The sequence below is a fragment of the Podarcis tiliguerta genome, assembly GCF_965153285.1.
Source record: "Podarcis tiliguerta genome assembly, chromosome: Z".
NCBI lineage: Eukaryota > Metazoa > Chordata > Lepidosauria > Squamata > Lacertidae > Podarcis > Podarcis tiliguerta.
The window spans coordinates 14,719,091-14,741,612 of record NC_139553.1 but is presented as its reverse complement, the minus strand read 5'-3'; the positions used below and the strand labels follow the sequence as shown (position 1 = coordinate 14,741,612).

The 22,522-nt window shown below is 45.1% G+C and overlaps 2 protein-coding genes and 1 long non-coding RNA gene across 4 annotated transcripts in view; 2 read left to right on the top strand and 1 right to left on the bottom strand.

Annotated features, from left to right (window-relative positions):
* Nucleotides 1-6,854, bottom strand: part of DDX31 (DEAD-box helicase 31) — a 65,258-nt gene extending 58,404 nt beyond the window's left edge. The window contains exons 1-4 of the mRNA XM_083423636.1: nt 5,829-6,854; nt 3,154-3,401; nt 2,542-2,617; nt 883-926 (exon numbers count right to left, since the gene is read on the bottom strand). Coding sequence (XP_083279762.1) covers nt 883-926; nt 2,542-2,617; nt 3,154-3,401; nt 5,829-5,939 — 479 coding nt within the window. The 5' untranslated portion in view covers nt 5,940-6,854. The remainder of the gene's footprint in view (nt 1-882; nt 927-2,541; nt 2,618-3,153; nt 3,402-5,828) is intronic.
* LOC310669730 overlaps nt 1-21,854 on the top strand; it is a 48,713-nt gene extending 26,859 nt beyond the window's left edge. The window contains exon 2 of the long non-coding RNA XR_014507330.1: nt 20,340-21,854. This is a non-coding gene — a long non-coding RNA (uncharacterized lncRNA). The remainder of the gene's footprint in view (nt 1-20,339) is intronic.
* On the top strand, nt 6,995-21,854 carry GTF3C4 (general transcription factor IIIC subunit 4). Of its 2 annotated transcripts, none has more exons than XM_083423544.1 (5): nt 6,995-7,602; nt 11,204-13,027; nt 15,515-15,645; nt 17,660-17,748; nt 18,508-21,854. In XM_083423544.1, the coding sequence occupies exons 1-5, from the start codon at nt 7,507-7,509 to the stop codon at nt 18,570-18,572; spliced, it is 2,205 nt and encodes a 734-aa protein (XP_083279670.1). In that variant the 5' UTR covers nt 6,995-7,506; the 3' UTR covers nt 18,573-21,854. The 2 variants fall into 2 exon arrangements, with proteins under 2 accessions (XP_083279670.1, XP_083279669.1); XM_083423543.1 differs by having other exon boundaries at nt 7,077-7,495.
* Nucleotides 21,855-22,522: the final 668 nt, after the last annotated feature.

Below are 22,522 nucleotides of genomic sequence, written 5' to 3'. Positions count from 1 at the left end.
CCGATCAGAAGGTCGGCTGTTTGAATCCCCACAACGGGGTGAGCTCCCGTTGCCCTGTCCCTGCTCCTGCCAACCTAGCAGTTCGAAAGCACGTCAAAGTGCAAGTTGTTAAATAGGGACTGCTCCGGCAGGAAGGTAAATGGCGTTTCCGTGCACTGCTCTGGTTCGCCAGAAGTGGCTTAGTCATGCTGGCCACATGACCCAGAAGCTGTCCCTCGGCCAAAAAAGTGAGATGAGCGCCACAACCCCAGAGTTGGTCACGACTGGACCTAATGGTCAGGGGTCCCTTTACCTCTATCTTTAAATACTGTGGTGCAGCAGTGGGAACCTCCAGTCTGGAAATTAGAAAGGGTCCCAATTGCTGTGACTAAGCTGTTAATGGGTAGCATGCAACTCCCTTATGGAAACAGCTAAACTGGCTTCCTGTTTGCTTCCTACACCAACCCAAAGTGCTGGTGATGACTTCTAAAGGCTGTTATTGTTTGTAACTGGGATGTCCAAAGGACCATGCGCCTGCCTATTGAGACTGTTTTCCAAGCTCCTCCTGTGTGTCCCAATATCCCCAGGAACACACCCTGTTGGGACCTAGGACAAGACCTTCTCAGTGCTGTACCCAGGCTTTGGGACTAAATCTTAAGAAGAGTTTGCCAGCCATCCAAAACTAACATTCACTGGATATCCCAGACTTCTAGTATCACGAGATTCACTTCCTCCACACCATGTAGAATTACATATTTATCATGTCTCTTCCAATCTGCCTTTTCTCCAAACAAAAATAAATTTGATTAATTGATTTGTTAGGTCATCAAACCAAGGGCAGTCTCTAGGAAACTTACAATAAAAACTTCTATTCACGCAATAATTACACACCCACGCACTTACCTGGTCATGCTAGATATTTTTAAGACAGAGATTAGGGTTGAAACCTGGTGGGGAGGCAGAGACAAAAATAAAACGTTTAGGGCATAACATGTTTGATCCTAGAATAGGACAGAAATAGCCAAACCAGTATCATGTCAAAAATGTTAAAACAGAGAGGAGAATGAAGAAAAAGCAACAAGTATTTTAACGGGAACAGTCAACATTAGGGGAAAACTTCTCAAGCATGGGTAAGTAAACTAAGGCCCGGGCGTCGGATCTCACCCAATCGCCTTCTAAATCTGGCCCATGGACAGTACAGGAATCGGCGTGTTTTTACATGAGTAGAATGTGTCCCTTTTATTTAAAATGCATCTTTGGGTTATTTGGGGGGCATAGGAATTCATATATTTTTTCCAAAATATAGTCTGGTCCCCCACAAGGTGTGAGGGACAGTGGACTGGTCCCCTGATGAAAAAGTTTGCTGACCCCTGAGTGTAATAGCTGTTTAAGAAAAGACTCCCTCAGGGGGTTGTGGGCTCTCATTTGCTGGATATATATAATCAAAAGCTGGATGGCCATCTCTCCAGGGAGAGGGAAACTTTTAGGCCTACAGGACCAGATATTTTGACTGCCTCCACATCTGTGGGCCAACTATGGCAGGCGGGTGGGAGCCTAAAAAATGCTTCTTTGCCCAATCAACACCAATGCGCCTCTGACACAAAGCGATGAGCTGCATGCAGCCTGAAACCTCCGACACAGCAACCAGTATGCTACAAAGAGGTGGCAGAACTCAGTTCCAGTGAGTTCCAGCCCCCCCCCAATCCCTAGTAACTTCAGATGATTGATGGGGGCCAGGGGCGGCGGCATCCCATCTACCTGCCAAAGTTTTCATAGAAGGCATTGTTAAAAATGAGCTTAGTACCCCTTTTTGTTTTAGCTGCAGTTTCAATGCTAGCCACTTTGTACTAAAGGAGGAGTAACATATGGGAAAATTTGGCCCATGGGACAAAGGCTCCCCACTTCTGCTGTAGATGCTGCATCCTGCAATTCCGATCCTGCATTAAACAAAGAGTTAGAGTAGATCTCCAAGGTCCCTTCTAATTCGATGATGATAATGATCTAATTCTGGGGAACAGAGGAGGGGAAAGGTCCAGATAACCCACCCCACAGGGTAAAGTGTGATACAGCTGGGGAATTTGTGGCTCCTCATATATTTAGTGGATTCCAACTCCCTTCAGCCACAGTCAGCAGAGCCAATGGTCAGAGATTGTGGGAGCGCAGCAACCTCTGGAGGACATCAGATTCCCCATCCCTGGACCAGATAAAACATAGTATCCACCTTTGATCTTCAGATACAGGCACAGTTGTCAACTTTTCCCTTTTCTTGCGAGGAATCCTATAAGGGAATTTCCCTTTAAAAAAGGGAAACGTTGACAGCTATGGATACAGGGTGGTATAAAAATTTAATTTAGCACAACAACAACAATTCCAAATGAGGCAGCTCGCCCCTCTGCACACCAAAATAGTATTGCGGACATTATAAATAATGCTTTAGTGCTGTATGCTGGGAACTGAACAGGAATTTTTGTAAAGTTGCACTGGATCTTTGAGGCATTTAATAAATATCATTAACTACTCCTACACCTACTGAGACATAGCACAAAGAAATAAAGTACCCACCAAATGGGGATGGAGGCCCAGCTGATCAAAGGAGTCAGAAGTGAAAACTTTCTCCTGCACTTGCTTCACTGATGTTCTGTAGAAGGAATTAATTTATTAAGTCACAACCTTGAAACATGGCTAGAAAGGATGGTTCCAACTCTGTAGAAGGGAGAGCGCTTCCAGTGTGCTAGAGGTACACCAAACCTGGGACTAACATATGCATTTGTGGCAAGGGCCACAATGGCAAGGGCCACTTTGATAGGGCAGGGTCAGAGGCAAAAGTAGGCAGAGCAATTCATGTATTATTATTATTGTTGTTGTTGTTGTTATTGTTGTTTTGTTAACCTTTGTAGGCTACTTCTAAACACACTCACACATCCCTCTCTATCCAGACAAGCAAGAGTAGTTATCACAATCAAGCCTGGCAAAAGCATCAAAGGGGGCGGTGAAGAAAGACTAGTTAAGGGTGTGGCCTAAGAAAAGAGGGTGTGGCTAGGGAGGGTGATCTACATGAAACTCCTAGGGCCAGACAGACAGGCCTGGAGGGCCACATTTTGCACCTCGGCATGAAGTTTTCCCTCCCTTTGGTTACCCACATTTTATCAGAAAAGCGGGATTAAAAATAAGTACCTCTGAATGTCTGGAATTTCAGGGTTGTTTTTGAAGAGGCAGGAAGTCTTAACAAAAGGTCTGTTGCCGCTGGCGTCACTGTCCTTTGCATCAGTTAAAGGCTTCTGTGAAGGAAACTTTGGCAACCCTGCTTCTTTGATGCCACTTCTAGCTTTCTTCTGAAGTCTCCTGGTTTGGGGCGAAGGTGGAGCTGGCTTCCGCTTTAGTGGATTCCCTTCCTGGGGGCATTCAAATTTCATTTGCCCAGACTTAAGGAAGAAAAACAAGATGGAACAGGGGGACAGATTCAGCAACAAATGTCGGAATGAGCCTAGGCTTGTGTGGTTCCCACCTCCCATGCGGCTGGGACTTGGCACTCAGAAGATTTTGCTTAACCATATTTGTCATGGCATTTGGACTGACAAACCATGGTTCATGGAAAGTATGGCTAGTTGCAAACCAACAACTTCAAACCAGTGTCTGAGGCAATATACTTCCAAATACCAGTTGCTGGGAATCACAAGTAGGGAAAGTGTTGCTCATGGGTAGGCAAACTAAGGGCCAGGGGCCGGATCCGGCTCATTCGCCTTCTAAATCCGGCCCACGGACAGTCCGGGAATCAGCATGTTTTTACATGAGTAGAATGTGTCCTTTTATTTAAAATGCATCTCTGGGTTATTTGTGGGGTCTGCCTGGTGTTTTTACATGTGTAGAATGTGTGCTTTTATTTAAAATGCATAGGAATTAATATATTTTTTCCAAAATATAGTCTGCCCCCCCAAGGTCTGAGGGACAGTGGACCAGTCCCCTGCTGAAAAAGTTTGCTGACCCCTGGTGTTGCTTTTTGTGCTCAGGCCCTGCTTGCAGGCTTCCCATTGGGGTGTCTTGGTAGGCCACTGCGAGACTGGGATGCTGGACTACCCTGATTGAGCACAGCTCTGTGTTGTTATAGATACTGAATCTGGCTCACTTAAACCAAGGGTGGGCAGACTTCTGCAGCGCTTTTTCATTTTCTTTTTTACGCAAACCCTGAAATTCACCAACCAGAGCCTGATACAAAAGGCATAAAATTAATTTGGTGCTCAGGAATTTGTCAAGTACCGGAACTTAAACTAACTTCACAATCCTGCCACATAAAAATCCATGCCCCCTCTCCCTAAAAATCTTAATTATATTTCAGCAGTATAATGGAGAGGGAAAATTTATTAATTATGTTATTGCCACTCAAAGCTCTCCTAGTTTGGGTGCATTGCCAGGACCTATCAGAGGACAGTAAAGCCCCACATTACTTCTAGCTTTTCAGGCACCACGTTATAATAAACATGGCCACAAAAGGATTATGACATATGCAAACAAAATATTTTTAATTCGGCAGATTCTTTTCTAGTCTTTTTCTGTGATATGAAATCATTTTTGATGAAAAAAACCTTAGTTTCATGCAACATGACTGCTGATATTATGTACAGAACAAAATCTTGCACTGCAGGATGTTGGACCAGATGACCCTTGAACTCCCAACTATGATTCTATGACCCCATGTTCTATATCGGTTAACAAAACTTGTACATATTTTACAAAATCATGTCTCTTATTTGCTTAGATATGCAAATAATTTATTTGCTGCATTTATCATATTTTTTGCTCTATAAGACTCACTTTTTCCCTCCTAAAAAGTAAGGGGAAATGTGTGTGCATCTTATGGAGCGAATGCAGGCTGAGCAGCTATCCCAGAAGCCAGAACAGCAAGAGGGATCGCTGCGATTCAGAATATTTTTTTTCTTGTTTTCCTCCTCCAAAAACTAGGTGTGTTTTGTGGTCTGGTGCGTCTTATAGAGCGAAAAATACAGTATATCCTATCTTTTTTCTCCAAGGTGGTGTACATGATTCTCTTCCTCCTTGTTTAATCCCCACAACAATGCTGTGAGGTAGGTTAGTTAGGCCAAGAGGCAGTGACTGGCTCCCAAGTCATAGAAGAAGAGATTTGAACCTGGTCTTCCAGGTCCTAGTCCAACACCTCAAAGCACTACACCACAATGGATCTCCAAGATGATCTACTTCATATTGAGGAACTTTTCAAATTCCCCAAAAAACCAAGTGTCATAATGTGAGCGCACCTCCCCCCCATTGAGATTGGTGCCCCAGGGCCAAATCACTGCCCTGACCACCATCACTGTACAACTTGTGGGAGCAAATCCCATAGTTTAATTGTGCCCTGTGTGAAAAAATCCTTCTTTCAGTCTGCCCTGAATCTCCCACCTTTCTGCTACTTTGGATGACCCCACGTTCTAGAGTAGATAAACCCATTTTCCACACCATGCATAATTGTATACACCTCTACCATGTCCTCCCTTACTCAGCCTTTCCCCTTAAATAAATTAGTCTCAAATGTTGCAGCCTTTCAACTCTACGAACTTAAATCAAAGACACTGTATGTACTTTTGTAACACAGTAAAATCTTAATAAAAGCATTAAAACATGTTGCAGCCTTTCCTAATACTAGGGGAAGTTCCTCCAGCTCCTTGATCATATATATATATTTAAACATCTCACTCACCCACATCCTTACTCAACTCCCAACCTAAACTAAAACGCCCCAACTGAGGTAGGTACAGGAGCTGCTCCAACTCCGTTCACTCTGGCGGCCCCCTTTCCCCCAAAACGATATCTCCCTCACCAGCAACCTCAAACAAGCATACCTTTTTTGCCTTGCCATGCTGTGGCTTTGAGGCTGTCCTCTGCTGAGTGCGGTGCTGCAAACCTGAAGGAGGCTGGCGGACGTTGATGAACAGCCCCTCATCGCATTCCATGGCTGGTTGAATCGAAGCGCTTCTGACAGGGAGTTAGGGGACCCAGAAATCGATTTAATACCAGGCTTTTAGGGGAGCAGCAGTAGTAACTTCCCAATACAGACTCCCAGAGTTTTGCACACTTGAGTCATTACCCCACCAGCACCCACGTGCGTATGTTGGAAGGAGAAGGACCCCAAACATAGGTGTCTAATAAGATCCCTTGCAGAAAAGCAGAAGTGTAGTGGATTCTGTGTTAGGAAAAGTTATACATAATCGAGAGTGTCTTAGTCTTTAAGGTGCCGCAGGGCCGTTTTTCCTGTTTGAATCGTGTTACTTTGGTTGCGGACACTCACACAAAAACATGATAATAGGAGCTGTGGTCTTTATTCCCCTCCGCGCTTTAAACAATTGAAAGGTGTATTTTCAGGACCCATCTTATGTGATTCCAAGTCGTTTTTAACATAGTGTTTTAATTGTTATAACCTGTCCTAGAACCTGAGGCTGGTGGTCTCATAAATGATAATGTTAATAATAGAGTCAGTGTGCTGTAGTGGATCTAGTGTCGGACTAGGACCAGGGAGACCAAGGTTCAAATCTCTCCACTCGGCCATGGAGGTCACTCTCAGCCTAACTAACCTACCTCGGAGGGTTGTTGTGAGGCAAAACAGGGAGACGGAAAAGTAACTGAGGTGTAAATAAAAGCAACATAAAATAATAGCGTAACCTAGCAACGCCTGGATAGCCACTCCTTTTGTTCTCTACTTTTTTTTACGCCAGTTTGAATGTCTGTACATCGCTTTGAGTTGCCCTGGAGGGGAAAAAAGCGAGTAACAATAACAAAAAATTAAACTAATGCTTGGTTAAAGCCCCGCAGGGATACTAAACAAAATAAAATAAAATACCGTAATTGCCTTCCTCTGCACTCTCAAAAATCCAAATTCCTTTTCTCAGGCACTTAATTAGACACCTCTGGAACGTATTCTCCCTTCCCCCCCCCCCCCCCATACACGCGAGAGATAAACGAAGGTCCTTCCTCGCAGGCCCCGCTAAGCGCGGCGGCGCATGGGCTCTCTGTGCTCGGATGGTGGGCAGTGACGGTTGGCGGCGGTGGAGCGTCGCGGGGGTGGAGGGGAGGGTCGCGCGGCCTTTAAGGCGGCGATAAGATGGCGATGGCGGCAGCTGAGGGAAGCCCAGCAGTGGAGCCGGCAGCGTCGCCGCTGACGGAGGGGAACGAAGACGACGAGGAGGAGGCTGAGCCGCCTCAAGAAGAGGAAGAGGAGGAAGACGACGAGGCGGCGGGACCGAGCAGCGGCAGCGGGAGCGCGGGGTTCCGCTTGACGGCGGTGCGTCGCGAGCCGGCAGTGCGGCTGCAGCACGGCGTGAGCGGTGTGGAGCCGCTGGCTTGGTCCGAGGACCACCGCGTGTCGGTCTGCACAGCCCGCAGCATCGCTGTCCTGGAGCAGCTCAGCGACGTCCAAGGCGGCGGCGGAGGAGGAGGAGGTGGAAGCAGCGGCGCTGACCTCATCATCCACCGCACGGCCGTGCCGGCCCCCGCCGCCGCCTGTCACCTCAAGGTGGGCAGTGGATGGCGACCGCTGCAGGGTGGGATGGGCGGCCGCGTCTAGGCATGCACGGCGTGTGCATGATCAACCAGCGGAACCCACCGCCACAATATGCGGAGGTGTGTCTGTTTTAAAGGAGTTCATTCTCAGTAGGACTAACGTTAAGCGCAGCCTGTGCTTTCAAATGGCATAGAGTTGGAAGGACTCCCCCCCATCATGTAGTCCAACCCCCTGCAATGCAGGAATCGCATGCAGACCTTGCTTTTTCTGCAAGGGGAGCAAAGTAGCTTAACATGGTTCTTCCACTCTCTGCTTAATGAAGTAAGCGATCCTTATTCTCACAGTAATCCAGCATGTTAGGTTAGGCAAAGAGAAACACAGGCTGGCCCAAGGTCACCTAATGAGCTTTATGTGGCTGAGTAGTGATTTGAGCCTTACAGATCCTAGTCTAGGGTTAGGAGACCTCAGGAGCATGAATGTGGCCCAGGCCCCACTCAATCTGGCCCTTGGAACTCTCCCTAGACCACACCCCCTATTCAGGCCACATCCCCTCAGATATCCTGCTCCACACCTTTTTTTTGCCTCACTGAAATGTGTCTTCAAACTGCCTCTTTCTTGCCTGGGTAGAAAAGTCAGATGGTTGAAACCTCTGATATTTGAATGACTGGAACGTGCAAAAGTTTTGTTGTTGCTGCTTTGCCCACTTGTCCTCTGGCCCCATCTACCACTGCCATATCCTCCCTATGAAGGGATGAAAAGGGTTTCCTGCACCTCTTCCATAGTCCAACACCAACCACTACACCACATGGTAGATCTCCTGGTAGATGATGATGATGATAATAATAATAATTTTTTGTTTATATCCCGCCCATCTGGCTGAGTTTCCCCAGCCACTCTGGGCAGCTCCCAATCAAATGTTAAAAACAGTACAGCATTAAGTATTAAAAGCTTCCCTAAACAGGGCTGCCTTCAGATGTCTTTTAAAGATAGGATAGCTGCTTATTTCCTTCACATCTGAAGGGAGGGTGTTCCACAGGGAGGGCGCCACTACCGAGAAGGCCCTCTGCCAGGTTCCCTGTAACCTCACTTCTCCCAATGAGGGAACTGCCAGAAGGCCCTCGGCGGTGGGTCTCAGTGTCCGGGCTGAAAGATGGCGGTGGAGACGCTCCTTCAGGTATACTGGACCGAGGCCGTTTAGGGCTTTAAAGGTCAGCACCAACACTTTGAATTGTGCTCAGAAACGTACTGGGAGCCAATGCAGATCTCTCAGGACTGGTGTTATGTGGTCCCGGCAGCCACTCGAAGTCACCAGTCTAGCTGCCGCATTCTGGATTAATTGCAGTTTCTGGGTCACCTTCAAAGGTAGCCCCACATAGAGCGCGTTGCAGTAGTCCAAGCGGGAGATAACTACAGCATGCACCACTCTGGCGAGACAGTCTGCGGGCAGGTAGGGTCTCAGCCTCCGTACCAGGTGGAACCACCAGATCTCTGGGTGGTTTGCAATAATTCTGGAAGGATTTCAGGTGTTTTAACAGCAGCAGTGAAATGAGTCCCACATTTGCTACTACTGAAACGAAGAAAACTTTGGGTAATCAGAAGTGAATTTTGGGGTGAAAAGTTGGGAATTCCTTTCATTTCCAGGCTCAGATATTCTTGTGCTTGTCTTCCACATCATAGCTGGTTTGGTTTATTAACTCAGAGTTCTATTTTTTTTAAAAAAAAAACTAAAACAAAGTAGATCCCACAAACCTGAAGTCTGTGCACCTCCACGCTTTACATATCTAGAACAAGGCATGGCCAGCATGTGGAACTTAACTGCTGCAAGATGTGGCTTGACTGCTAGTCTCATTCTTGAACAATTGGGCGTGGGGAGAGATGGTAAGAGGGCTCTTAAATGAAAGCCACAATCCCTCCCTCCTGCTCATGTCAAATGACTTTTAGTCAAATCAAGAATGGGAAACTTACTGCTCTCCAGATTTTGCTGGACTAGAGCTCCCATCATCCCTGACCATTTTCCAGTGTGGCTGGGACTGATGGTGATAGGAATGCAATGGCTTCTGTTTCCAGGCCCTCTTCAAGGGGGCCAGGATATCTGAAAGACTTCTTCCTCTCATTTGCAATGGCTCATAGGTTACAATCACCTTTTGAACAGGTTTTGGTGGTTGGGAATACCAGGCAGGGCCTTTTCTTCAGCAGCTCACGGGCCGTAGAATTCGCTCCCCAAATAGGATTAGATTGGACTAATCCCGGTTGACTTTTAGGCAGGCAGCTAGAAATGTTTTTATTTCATCTAATGTTCAGCAATGGCTGATTGGGCGGTTGATATTCTCATTCCATTTTCCTTGCTTTTTTAGTCTCTGAATGATTCTGTTAACAGTGTTTTAGTTGTACTGATTTTCAGTGTGTCACAAATTGCTTTGGCCTAAAAGGTGGCATAAAAGTGTTTTTTTATGAAAAAAGATAAGTAAAATAAAATAAATTTGGTTGGCTACTGTTGACAGGAAGCTTGACTCCATAGACTTTTAGTTCAATCCTGCTGACACTGTCTTTCTTTCTGACAAGGACTGGACAGATTCTTGGAGGATAGGGCTATGGGGTCATGATAACTGCCTCTAAGTATCGGGAGTTAAGGACAAACGAGAATGTGATTGTCTTCATATCCTACTTCTGAGTGTCCTTGGCTTGCTTGCAGCAAGAAACAGAGGAATGTATCCAACTTAGTTCTACTTAAAGTAGATCCCCTAAAATGAATGTATTTTAGTCCTCTCTGCTTTTAGGGTTTTGTTTTTTTTAAAAGCAATCAAGCAGTGTATTAATTTTATGAGATAAATAAAATATGAAATAAATATATCAGTTTCAGTGAGTATTCTGAGTAGAACTAAGTTGTAATACAATCCAGAATGCTGAATTGCATGGCATTGGGTCTGATCCAGGAGGGCTATTGCTCTGTTCTTACAAAGCCAGAAGGAAATGTGCTAAATATAACAGTTTGTATTTCTATAATTTCTATTATTTGATCATTGTTAACTGCCTTTGCCTCTTTATGGAGCAAAGGTGGGCAATAAGAATAAATTATAATAATATTCTCCTTTTCTCATAAGAATAGAACCCAATGGGATCATGCAATAAACAAAATGGTGAGAGATTCAGGACAGACAAAAAGAGGGACGTCTTGGTGTGGCATGTACTTAAACTATGGAATCTGCTGTCACATGGTGATGGCCACTGACTTGGACTGATTTAAAAGGAGATTAGTCAACTTCATGGAGAATAAGGCTATCAGTGACTACTTGTCATGATGGTTATATTACCTCCAGGCTCAGAGGCTTCTGAATACTGCACCATTTGCAGGGGAACAATGACAGCAGGTGGCTATTGTGCCAGGGTGGTCCAACATGCAGCCCAAGGGTCACATGCAGTGTGCTGCTCACAGTTTCCATGTCAAACTACTACAGCCGCCCACTTGGTATAAAAATTTGGACCTCCCTAAGATAGATCTTCAGTCTGATCTTACTGGGCTGCTCTTACGATATTTAATGCTAGAGTGTTCAAAGTTGTGGCAAGAGTTTGCTTGATCAGATGTTTTCACCAGTATTGCACCAGGCTTTTGCTAAAAGTAGCTCATTTATATACCTTTAAGCTCCTACACCAGCCTTCATTTTGAACAAGCTAGTAAAATGTTTAATTGTTATTTTTTTTAACACACTTATTCTTTTTCAGGTTGGTTCCAAAAAGGAAGTTGCTGAATGTAAGGAAAAGTTTGCCAGTTCTAAGGATCCAACCGTGAGCCAGACGTTTATGTTGGACAGGGTGTTTAACCCCGAAGGGAAGTCGCTGCCGTCCATGCGAGGCTTCAGATACTCCAGTTGGTCTCCGCTGGGCTGTGATGCAAACAGCAGGTGCCTGCTGGCAGCATTAACCATGGACAACAGGTTGACCATCCACGCTAACCTTGACAGACTTCAGTGGGTGCAGTTGGTTGACCTGACTGAGCTCTATGGAGAGCGCCTGTTTGAGAATGGCTACCGGCTTTGTAAGGGTGAGGGTCCCAGGGTGGATTTAGGGGACTTCTCTGAATTCCAGAGAAGGCACAGCATGCAGACCCTCGTGCGCATGGAATGGTCTGGAATCTGCACCACCCAACAGGTGAAGCATAATAATGAGTGTCGGGATGTGGGCAGCGTGCTGCTAGCCGGAATCTTTGACAATGGCAATATTGCCATCTGGCAGTTCCAGCTCCCATTTATGGGCAAGGAATCAATTACCTCTTGCAATACTATTGAGTCAGGAATCACTTCCCCCAGCGTATTGTCATGGTGGGAATATGAGCACAATAATAGGAAGATGAGTGGTCTCATTGTTGGGAGTGCTTTTGGACCCGTTAAAATCCTCCCCGTCAACCTTAAAGCAGTCAAGGGCTATTTCACCCTCAGGCAACCAGTGGTTTTGTGGCAAGAGATGGACCAGTTGCCTGTACACAGCATCAAGAGCATTTCTCTCTACCACCCATATCAGAAATGCAGCTGTAGCTTAGTGGTTGCCGCAAGAGGATGCTATGTGTTCTGGTGTCTTCTTTTAATCTCCAAAGCAGGTTTAAATGTTCATAATTCACATGTTACAGGGCTCCACTCTCTCCCAATCATTTCCATGACAACAGACAAACAGAATGGGACCGTCTACACATGCTCTATTGATGGGAAGGTCAGGCAGCTGATTCCCATCTTCACGGATGTTGCATTGAAATTTGAGCACCAGCTGATACAGTTGTCTGAAGTGCTTGGCTCTGTGCGGACTCACGGGATCGCAGTGAGCCCATGTGGGGTGTACCTGGCAGTAGTGACCACAGAAGGCATGACCAATGGCCTCCACCCTATCACCAAGAGCTACCAGGTCCAGTTTGTGACTCTTAAAACATTTGAGGAGGCAGCAGCCCAGCTGCTAGAATCATCTGTCCAAAACCTTTTCAAGCAGGTTGACCTCACGGATCTTGTCCGCTGGAAGATCTTGAAAGATAAGCACATTCCACGATTCCTACAGGAAGCCTTGGAGAAAAAGATTGAGAGCTTTGGGTCCACTTATTTTTGGCGCTTTAAACTGTTTCTCTTGCGGATTTTGTACCAGTCACTGCAGAAGGCTCCCTCTGAGGCCCTGTGGAAGCCAACCCATGAGGACACAAAAGTCTTAATAGCACATTCCCCTGGGATGGGCACCAGTGAAGAGCATCAACAAGACAAAGGCACTTCAAAACAGGGCAGCAAGCAGAATCCAAGCGACATAATCCGAGGAGCAGATGTGGATGATCTGGCAGATGACTCTCTTGTCTACTCCAGTGACATAGGAGGACGGGAGCCAATGGAAGATAAGCTTCTTGAAATCCAAGCTCAGATTGAAGCAGTAGAAATGCATTTGACACGGGAACATATGAAGCAAGTGTTGGGCGAAGTCTACCTGCACACATGGATTACGGAGAACACCAGCATTCCCACGAGGGGAGTCTGCGACTTCTTAATGTCTGATGAAAGTTATGATGACAGGACAGCAAGGGTAAGTGCATCCCAGCATAAAAGCTGTTGGGTTGCAGTAGGATAGCATGGCTTAGTTTGCCCTATCAAATCCTGGCATAAGAAACCAGGATATGCACCAGCTTCATGTATGCACATGCAGCCCCATTTCTCGCTCTTTGCTCCTCTCTTTGTGCAATCAGCGAAGCAACCATAGTTTCTTGTTATGTGTGACAAACAAACCACAATTCAAAAGCCAACTGTAAACCTTGGTGAATATTAAAAATTTTAAAAGATGGTCTCTAATGTGGAAAAGTCAAGGGCTACTGTGTCTAGGTCATTGGTGCAGGCTTCTGATGCCCTTCAGTGTTTATCTGCCCTTATTCCCTAGGCAGATCTGGTAGCACTGACTGTGCTCCTGGCAAAGAAAGCAGGTCCCACCTGCCCATATTAGCAAGTTATAGTTTGGATTCCTAATAGTTCTTGAGGGTCTGCCAGAGGATCACAACTTCTGTTACTGGCTTCTGTAAATATCGTGGACTTGTTGATCTGATCTAATGCCAGATCTCATCAGGGACCAAAGGGGAGGTGCTCTTTGGTAAGGCCAGAACTACCACAGACAACTCTGCGTCACTCCCCTTCTGTGACAATTCTAACTACCATCAAATCACCTGTCTCAGGAAAGAACTGTGTGGCAGGAGCTGCCTTGTCCTCCTGGCCTGGGCATTATCTGATCCTGAATTTGGTCTGGCGGGGTTGGGGGTGGGAAAGGGTTGCTTGTCCCCCCAAGACAAGTGGCACCTGTATAGACAGTCTGTAAGGCAGAGGAGACTGCTTACTTATGCTAAACTGGACTGAGAGCAACTTTCTTGAAACCTACTTGTAAGCCACTTTTTCACAAATAAACTGCTTTCAAAACTTGTGAGTTACCCAGTGCTATATTAATATCCTAAATAAAACCAGTAAATATTTGTAGAAGTCAAAACATCACACTTTCCAGGAGGGAGTGCTAGGGCCTTCCCCTGCTGCCTCTCCAGTTGACATATTAATTGTAAGATCCTTGGGGCAGGGGACCTGACCTTTTGCTTATGTCTTATTTATTTACTTTCATTAATGTATTTATATACAGTCCTTCACAATATTCAACTTTGGGTGCTTACAGTACAGTTTAAAACAGAACAGTAATAAAATATGCAATAAAACCGAATGAAGGTAACAAATAACATAATCAGCACAATACTGGCAGCCCCCCATTTACGCAGAGTTATGTTCCAAGGCACTGCACACGTTGGTGAAATGGGGTGTAATTGAAACCCATCGAAAAAACCTGCAAACACCATGTTCCACCCCTGCTCTGCCCTCATCCCACCTTTTAGTGATGTTTTTATGACCTTTCCAAGTCACTTCCAGGTTCGGTGCGATTCGCATATACATGAGCAGACAGAATGAATGTGCATAAACGGGGGGCTGCCTGTACACAAAATAGCAATTAAACTGGAAAGTAAAAAAAAACAAAAACAAGCAACTTCAATTCCAGTGGTTTTAAAATGTATATTCCTTCCATTATGATCTTAAAGTACAAACCATTACCGTGTCTGAGAGAATAAAAATGTATGTAGCTGATGCCTTCTAGATAATAAAGTGGGGGCCAGGTAAGCTTCCTTGAGGCTGGAGCAGTCAGCAAGGCTTACTTGGATTCCCAACACCAAGATCGTTGCCGTGTACCATGGGAAGGGTGCAGGTGGCCAGGAGGTTGGCATTGGGAGGGTGCAACCAGTCTGATGCCTGCACCATGCCAACCTCCCTTCTTCCTCCTCTTAACTAGCAGCAACCTTGGAATTGGGAAGCCAGGTAAGCACTACCACCCTGCCCTACTGACCACTCCTGACTTCAGGAGAGTTCCCCAGCTTGGGATACCCTAGATGAAGAAGCCGTCTCTTTTGTTTCCTTTTTAATCTGTGATGATTGCAAAACTCTTTAAGAGCCACAACAAAAGATCTTTCTGCTTGGTTGATGTGGGAGCAGGTGGTCCATAGAGCCCTGCCTCCATTGATGGTTCTACATAAATAACAATTGTGCAGTTCCGTGGTTGCCACAATCCCGTATTTTTCTGCAGCTTCCTAAGTAGCTAAGACTTGAAACTCTGCTGACATAAGAAAGAGTGTTCAAAAATATTTTATCATGTTCTCTTGAGTGGTAACATGCGCTTTGAGGCAAAGCTCCTCTCTTTTCGATTTACCTTCAACCATCAGTTTTCTTCCGAAATGCGTGGGGGGTTAGGGCAATTAAGTTCCTCAGACTACCTGAGCGGCATGCGGAGAAGTCATTCACTCTGCATTTTGCATGCCTGAGACGCCTTTGTTGCTTTTTCATTCTGTTGTATTCCGTTTTAAGCAGGGCTTGGGCTTTTGCATCTTGTGTTCTTCAGAAAGCCCGCCTCACAACTCCTGTGAGATTTCCCCACCTTTCAGCTGGCAGCTGTCTCTTCCTATAAGTGCTGCTACTGACTGCTGCTGCTGTGTGTTCCCAGGTGCTGATTGGGCATATCTTAAAGAAAATGAACAAACAGACTTTCCCAGAGCACTGCAGCTTGTGCAAAGAGATCCTGCCGTTCACAGATCGCAAGCAGGCAGTTTGCTCCAACGGACACATTTGGCTCAGGTAAGCCCAACTTCAAGCAAGCACTGTCAGGTTCCCTTCTTTCTGATTTAGCCAAGTGGAAGGAGGGGGCAGGTGTTTATCAGTGGCTGTGAAATGCCTTTCTGCATGCTGAGGGGAGCAGAGAGTTAGAATCATGTTGATCTCTGCTTGCCTGAGAAAGTCTGCAAACAGGCAGGGTGCTTGCTTACAGGGGCTGGAGAAGTATGGCTCTTAGGCAGACAGTTTGAAATTCCTTTTCAATGCTATTTCAGCCTGTTGGCAGTTGTGTGCCTGAGTGCCTAACTTTTGCCACTTCCCTCATTGCCATCTTGTTCACAACAGACACTGGAATGTGGTGTACAGTGGTACCTCGGGTTACATACACTTCAGGTTACAGACTCCGCTAACCCAGAAATAGTACCTCAGGTTAAGAACTTTGCTTCAGGATGAGAACAGAAATCGTGTTCTAGCGGCATAGCAGCAGCGGGAGGCCCCATTAACTAAAGTGGTGCTTCAGGTTAAGAACAGTTCCAGGTTAAGAACGGACCTCCAAAACAAATTAAGTTCTTAACCCGAGGTACCACTGTATCACTTTTGAGGTTCCTGGGAGGCAAGTGGGCATTCAACATCCGGAGGTGTTTCCCAGGGTGTGCTGTTTTGGACAGACCTGTAAATCTGCACCCCCCCAAACTGTCTTTAAAATTATGTCAACTTAAAATGGTTTTAACTTTGTACTTGTTTCTTGGTGTGTGTGAAATGTGTTTTATCCCAAGAAGCTGCCTTGGCAGCCTAAGATGGGCTGAAACGAAGGGTATAGATTCATTAAGTTGAAAGAAATTAGCCAAAGGGATAGGAATCGGAATCTGACCATGAAACTACAAGTGCTGAAGCTGAATATTGAGCCTATTTGGAGTATGTTACCTGCCTGTGCTCAAGTAAAACTCTATTGGAGAATTGTTTGTTGCTGCCAGATTGATTTGAAACCTGTGGTAGATCTGACCAAATAGATTCTGTTCCACCAAAGTTTCTGTCATTATAGACTTGTAAGCCTTTGAATGTGCTGTTGACTCTTAGCTGTTCTGATTTGAAACTAGTGTTTCCCGATTGCCTCCCTGACAGTGATGTAGTATTTTTTGATACAGTTTCCCAGTATTTTCAAATGTACTCATTTTAAAAACTTTTGTATACCCCTAAAAACATGTGTGTAAACCAACAATGTGGTAGTCTCAAATACTGGTAGGTGGGCAACGTGGCCAGCTAGTTTCAGTAAGGTGGGTAACTGGCATCACTACCTCAGATTATGCAGGATAGTTCTACCATGCCAACAATGTTTGAAAAATAATGTCATCTGAATCATTATTTTGAGTGTATTTGCTAAAAGATGCTAACATTCTGTGCCCAGGCTATCAAAACTGATCTTGAAGCCTCAGGGCAAAACTAGTGGAAATTTTGCTTGACAAAATTTTGAGATTTGGAGGCAAGCCTATCATTGTAGCTACAGTGGTTAAATGTGTTCTTTTCCCACTTCATAGGAGAGATGAATTATGTGTCTTTACCTGCTTTCCTGCCCAGTCAAGAAATTCAAGACTGTACTAATCTTGGATAATCTGATTTGCCTTCATTAGTTGTATTCTACATTTACATCCAACTGGTGATTTCTTTTTAGAAGAGTTTGGATCTAGACTAAGTTAGTTCATCTTAGGCCCCACTGAAATTATTGTGCAAGTTACTCATTACTCATTATTCCCATGGGAGCAGAGTTCAATTAATTTCATCCAGTCCAGTATTTCCTTTCTTGGTATCATTTGAAACAGGGCTAGGGAACCTGTGCAGTTCTACAGAACTCCAGCTCCCAACAACCCTGACAGTTGGCTCTACAGGCTGGGACTGATGGGAGTCCAATAGCATCTGGAGGGCTGCGTGTCCTCCAGCTATGATCCGAAGGGTGGCACAGATGGCATTCTGAGAAGCATCTGATCCTTTTAACCACAAAGGCCTTTCCATAATTCTTTTCCCACTTCTGCCACTTCTGCAGGTGCTTCCTTACCTATCAAGCCTGCCAAAGCCTGGTGTACAGAAGATGCTTGCTTCGTGACAGCATCGCGCGGAATCCAACCCCAGAAGGTGAGCTCTTTCCTTTAGACCTAGGAGTGGATGATACCGCAGAGTCTGGCTGAGTTTCTGATCTGGGCAAAGATGCAGGCTCTGCATTGATCTACCCTAGGCACCTATCAAGCATTCCTATCAGCTGGGTGAGGCCTAAACACCCCAGATATTGATTTACCTTGACCTTTTTGTTAGGTCATAGATTCTCATTTCTCCATTTCAAAATCCACTTGAGATTTCATTCCAGAAGTTGCACTTCTTGGAATGGGGAGTCATCCTCTTTTTGTGTATCATAATGAGACTGAAGTCATCCATGAAAGAAAAGGCAAGAAGATCCCAAGTTGCATATAATGCTGTTTCTTTGGTCCAATATGTTTTGAAGCAAATCTGTCCTCCCCAATAACAGTTTGCAAATAATTACATGTGTGAAGAATATTTGCGAGCACAGAACACTGTGCTTTGTGGAGCCTCCCCCCACCCTAACCCCCAGATTATTTTCTTCAAAACACTTTAGACAGTATTTATCTGTGTATAACATGCCCCCGTGTATAAGACTCAAAATTAAGAAAATGGGGGGGGGGTTGCCCCCGTGTATAAGACTATCCCCCTTTTTAACATTATTATTAGTTAAAAGACCTAGTCTTGCATACGGAAAAGTATGGTGGTATTCTGTGTACTGTACTGTGAGGCATTTCCCCCTATTGTCTCATGATTGCCTTCTCTTTCGTTATCGCCTTTCCTCATTAGTTCTCCAACAACCCATTTTCTTATTTTCAGATCCTGATTGGATCAAGAGGTTGCTGCAGGGGCCTTGCAGTTTTTGTGACTCTCCTGTTTTCTAAAGAACAAGATTGAGAGCCTGATGTATGTTTTTCCAGCGCACAAAGCACCACTCTAACCCTGGAAACTGCCTGAAGGTGCAAGCATGTAAATTACCCAGAAAGGAACTTTTGAGTAGAAGACAGTGAGCTGGACATGCTTAGTGGTCCAGCATCCCATTTCAAACCTGAGAGGAAGCAGAAAAGCCTTCTGTTGGGAAAACGTCAGCACAGACACTTTGGAAACAGCCCTGACCCATCCCAGTTAAGCATTGGTACTTGACTCCTTTCTTTTCTTGCCAAGTAGGGTCTGGAATTGGAGCAATGCACCGGGGCTGACTTCACACCACCCTCCAGTCTGCTTCATTTGGCAATGGGATGCTTTTCGTGCAAAGATCCCAGCAGTGGGGGATACCGCTGCTGCTGCTGCTGCTGCTACTACTACTACTTCATAGGACTTCATAGAAATTCATAGGACTTCATAGGAATTCATAGGACAGCAGGATTTGAGCCTGCTTTTTGGTCTTTCATTTATTTTTCAATAAATGTTTTGAACAAATGGTGCTCACTGTGCCAGAGACAATTAAATATTTAGAAATAACACGCGGGTTTAAGAATATTTTTTAAAATGTCCTGCATGCCCATCACATGAGGGTGAAAATCCTGACCATTTCGCTCCTACAGAGGTTGGCAATCAAGTCCAGTGGCTTCTTATAGGAAACGTTAATCCCTCTGTGCCAAATGTGGGAGGGTAAGTTTTAAAAGGCTAATCAAGCTATTTCAGCAATGGAGCATGTCACACAGGGCCTCTTTTCTAAAAGTCTGAGCATCAGCATTTTTGATCAAACTCTTCTTGCCAGTGAATTGTTACCCCCTTGCAGCTCAGTTCCCCCTTCTAATCACATAATCCCCTCCCAAATTTTTGCCAATGCCTTTTATTTTTTTTAGCAACAATTATGCTTGCCAGGAATTCTTCTTCCTCCCATTATAGATGGATACGTTATTTGTAGCTTGTTGGCTCTGGCAGTCAATATGTTAGAAAATGCAACCAGGCAAATGTCTAACTTTCCCACCAAAGTTCTGCGGCCATTCACTCTTGTCTTATGAAATGAAGCTATCCAGCCAGAGAACTAACACTTGTAAAAATCCATTTTCTCTTTCAGTTTAGCTGCTTAGGGCTTTGCTTGCAGAGAGGTGGGGTGTAAATGTTTTAAATAAAATTAAAACATTTGCAGCTTGCTGTGGCAGAATCTACAGCTGGATCCCTCCCACAGGAGGGTGGTGATAGTACCAACTTGCAGAGCTTTATAAGAGGATTAGACAGATGGATAAGGCTGTGTTCTCCCTCTGCTGTCAAAGGTGGTCTGCCTCTGAATACTAGTGGTTGGAAACCGCAGGGAAGGGGAGACAGAGGTGCCAGCTTCTGAAGGTGAATTGGGGGGGGGGGGTTGTGGTACATGATGTCAGGGTGTCGGAGGAGCTGGGGGCAGAGCCGAACGTGGCATCAGTGCAGTGGCAGCCCGGCTTCAATGGCAGATGCTGCTACTGCTGTTGCCACCATCAGGGTCTGTTTCCCTGCTCCTTCCGCTCTATGACTGGAGGAGGAGAAGCCAGCTACTGAAGCCACGCCACGCTTGGCCGCCTCTGCTGCTTTTGGACTTGGGGGCCCTCCCCCCAAAATTGGAAGGGCAAAAGGGCTCAGCTCCTAGGAGAGGGCACCCCTGAGGGGAGAGTATTCTTGTACTCAGGTCCTGCTTATGGGCATCCCAGAAGGGCCAGGGCTCTTCTTAGGTTCTTACAAGCTGCAGCAGAATAAATCAGAGGTCCTCAGTACTACTTCAGACTGTGTAGTGGGGAGCACATTTGTAGCACTTCTCTCTGTAAATAATAAAGTCACCAGTAAAGGGTTCCTGCAGGTTAAAATCAAGTAATCTGCTGCATATGTAGGCTAAGCCCTCTGAGGACATGCCCTTCATAGGAGTGAGCAGGAATTCTCTAGGACTCCGTTCATAGGCTGTAGGTACACATTTTAGTTGTCCTTGACCAAAATACTGCACTTTAAAAGGTGGAGGTCAATTTGGATTGATCAACCAGTTCATGGAAATAGGAATTTATTGGCAGGGGGAACCGAAAGGGATCATAAAATGTTGTTGGTTACGTTAATCATTTTGTGCTTTGGGGCTGATGTTTTTAGTGCCTCTGATGACTTTGTTCAAATGCTTTCTCCTGAAGTTATTTACTGCTCCCCTTGTACTTTCCAAGAAGGTCTTTCATGCTGTGGGTATGAAAGATCCATGTAAGCAGGTCAAGATGATAGTCCTCACCCTACAACTCCAGCATGAAGGTCTCCTCCAGTTTAAAAGGATATTGAATAGAACAGTGAGTGCTATCTTGAGAGTAACTACAAATCAGTGTAGACAACACTGGGCTCAATAGGTTGATGGCAAAGTGATCTACTTTTTGTTTTGTTTTTTATTCTGGAGATGAGTTGACCCTGCTGGAGGAGGCAGTGCTGTTTCCCAGCGATCACTCCCCACCCCCCACCCCATGCCTTTTGGAGCCCATTCTCAGCCTATTGAGAGGACCTAAATAGTACGCATTAGGCAGTATGCTGGGTTAATTGGATTAAAACAGTGTAAAAGGCTAATTAAATATTGAACAATGTATTCTTGCTATGGTAAGCTGAGCAAGAGAGTGGAGTGTATGGAGCTGAATTCTCATCAATCAGCACTACTGAAGAACTCCACAAACTGCTGTAATAGATTTGGTGTTGTGTGGGAGGTTATATGCGGGCAAAATACAGCACCTGTACTTCTACTAGGTGGACTTCAATTCTTTCCTTTATCGACTTTCTATTTCCTTCCAAAGGTAATGCCCAGTATCTTTTAGTTGCAGAGAGATTTAACAATGGGAGGAACCCACTGAACCCTCAGAAGCACATGAGAGCTGAGTTCAGACTCAGTTCTGTTTTTCAACTGTCTTGACGGTGACAAAACTTGTCAAGTGGCTGACTCAAGCCTATGGCAGTTGAAGGGGCCAATTTTTGATGAAGGAACATTGTAGAATCAAAATGGAGGAGCACCAGTCTGCTGCTGACAAAATGGGTTTACAACTTAGCAAAGTCTTCTGTCTTGTGACTTATTTCTGAATGCTACCCTCATAACCAAACGACTCCCACCTCTGCTGTGTGTTTGTGTGTGTTAAAAAAAAAACCCACACACTGAATGTAGGAGGAGTTTATCCATCCCACTTTAGTTTTATATCTATATAAATAATTTTTATTAAATATTTTCCTCGTTTACAAAAGCACATGCATTGTCTCTTTCTTCAGGTTGTGTTTTCTACAGATCAGTTACATTTGTTGTGAGGCATTGGTGTTATATGCAGTATAGGGTTGGGAAGAAAAGAGGGAGATGGGAGCAGGGGTGGGGTGGTAAAGCTTATGTTCTTTTACTTAGGGTATTCGCCAGGTTTTTGTGTCGGTGTCACTTGGGTAGGTTCTCTTTCTATTCACTTGTTATGTTTCCTTGGTGGTGAGAGAGGCTGGGGTGGCATATGGACAACAGTCATACAAGAAATAAGCAAAATAACTAAACAGGTACTAGAAGTCACCCCAGAACTGGCCCTACTGAACACCTTCCAAGATAACAATGCCCACTCACACTATAAAGAGCTCATAACCCCCTCAGCAGCCAGAAACATCATAGCCAGACACTGGAAGGACCTGTCAGGAATAAACATGGAACACTGGTATCAAATACATCCTTGTGCAAATTAATTGAAACAAAGCATGTTTTCTTTCTTACTCGTAATCCTGTACTCAAAACAAACACGAAAATTCAGTGGATCATTATGGTGTTGGAAGCCTGCAGCCAATAGAAGGAATGATACGCTCACCACAATATGTTGAGGTTCTACAAAAGAGAGTTATTCCAGAGCCGGAAAAGTATCCTGACAGTACTGAGATATTGTAG

Excerpts from the sequence above, each read along its gene's own strand:
- GTF3C4 (XM_083423543.1), top strand. The coding sequence starts at position 7,085 with ATGGCGATGGCGGCAGCTGAGGGAAGCCCAGCAGTGGAGCCGGCAGCG. Across the intron at positions 13,028-15,514 it reads ATGATGACAGGACAGCAAGG|GTGCTGATTGGGCATATCTT; the intron begins GTAAGTGCATCC and ends GTGTGTTCCCAG. Across the intron at positions 17,749-18,507 it reads GCGGAATCCAACCCCAGAAG|ATCCTGATTGGATCAAGAGG; the intron begins GTGAGCTCTTTC and ends TCTTATTTTCAG.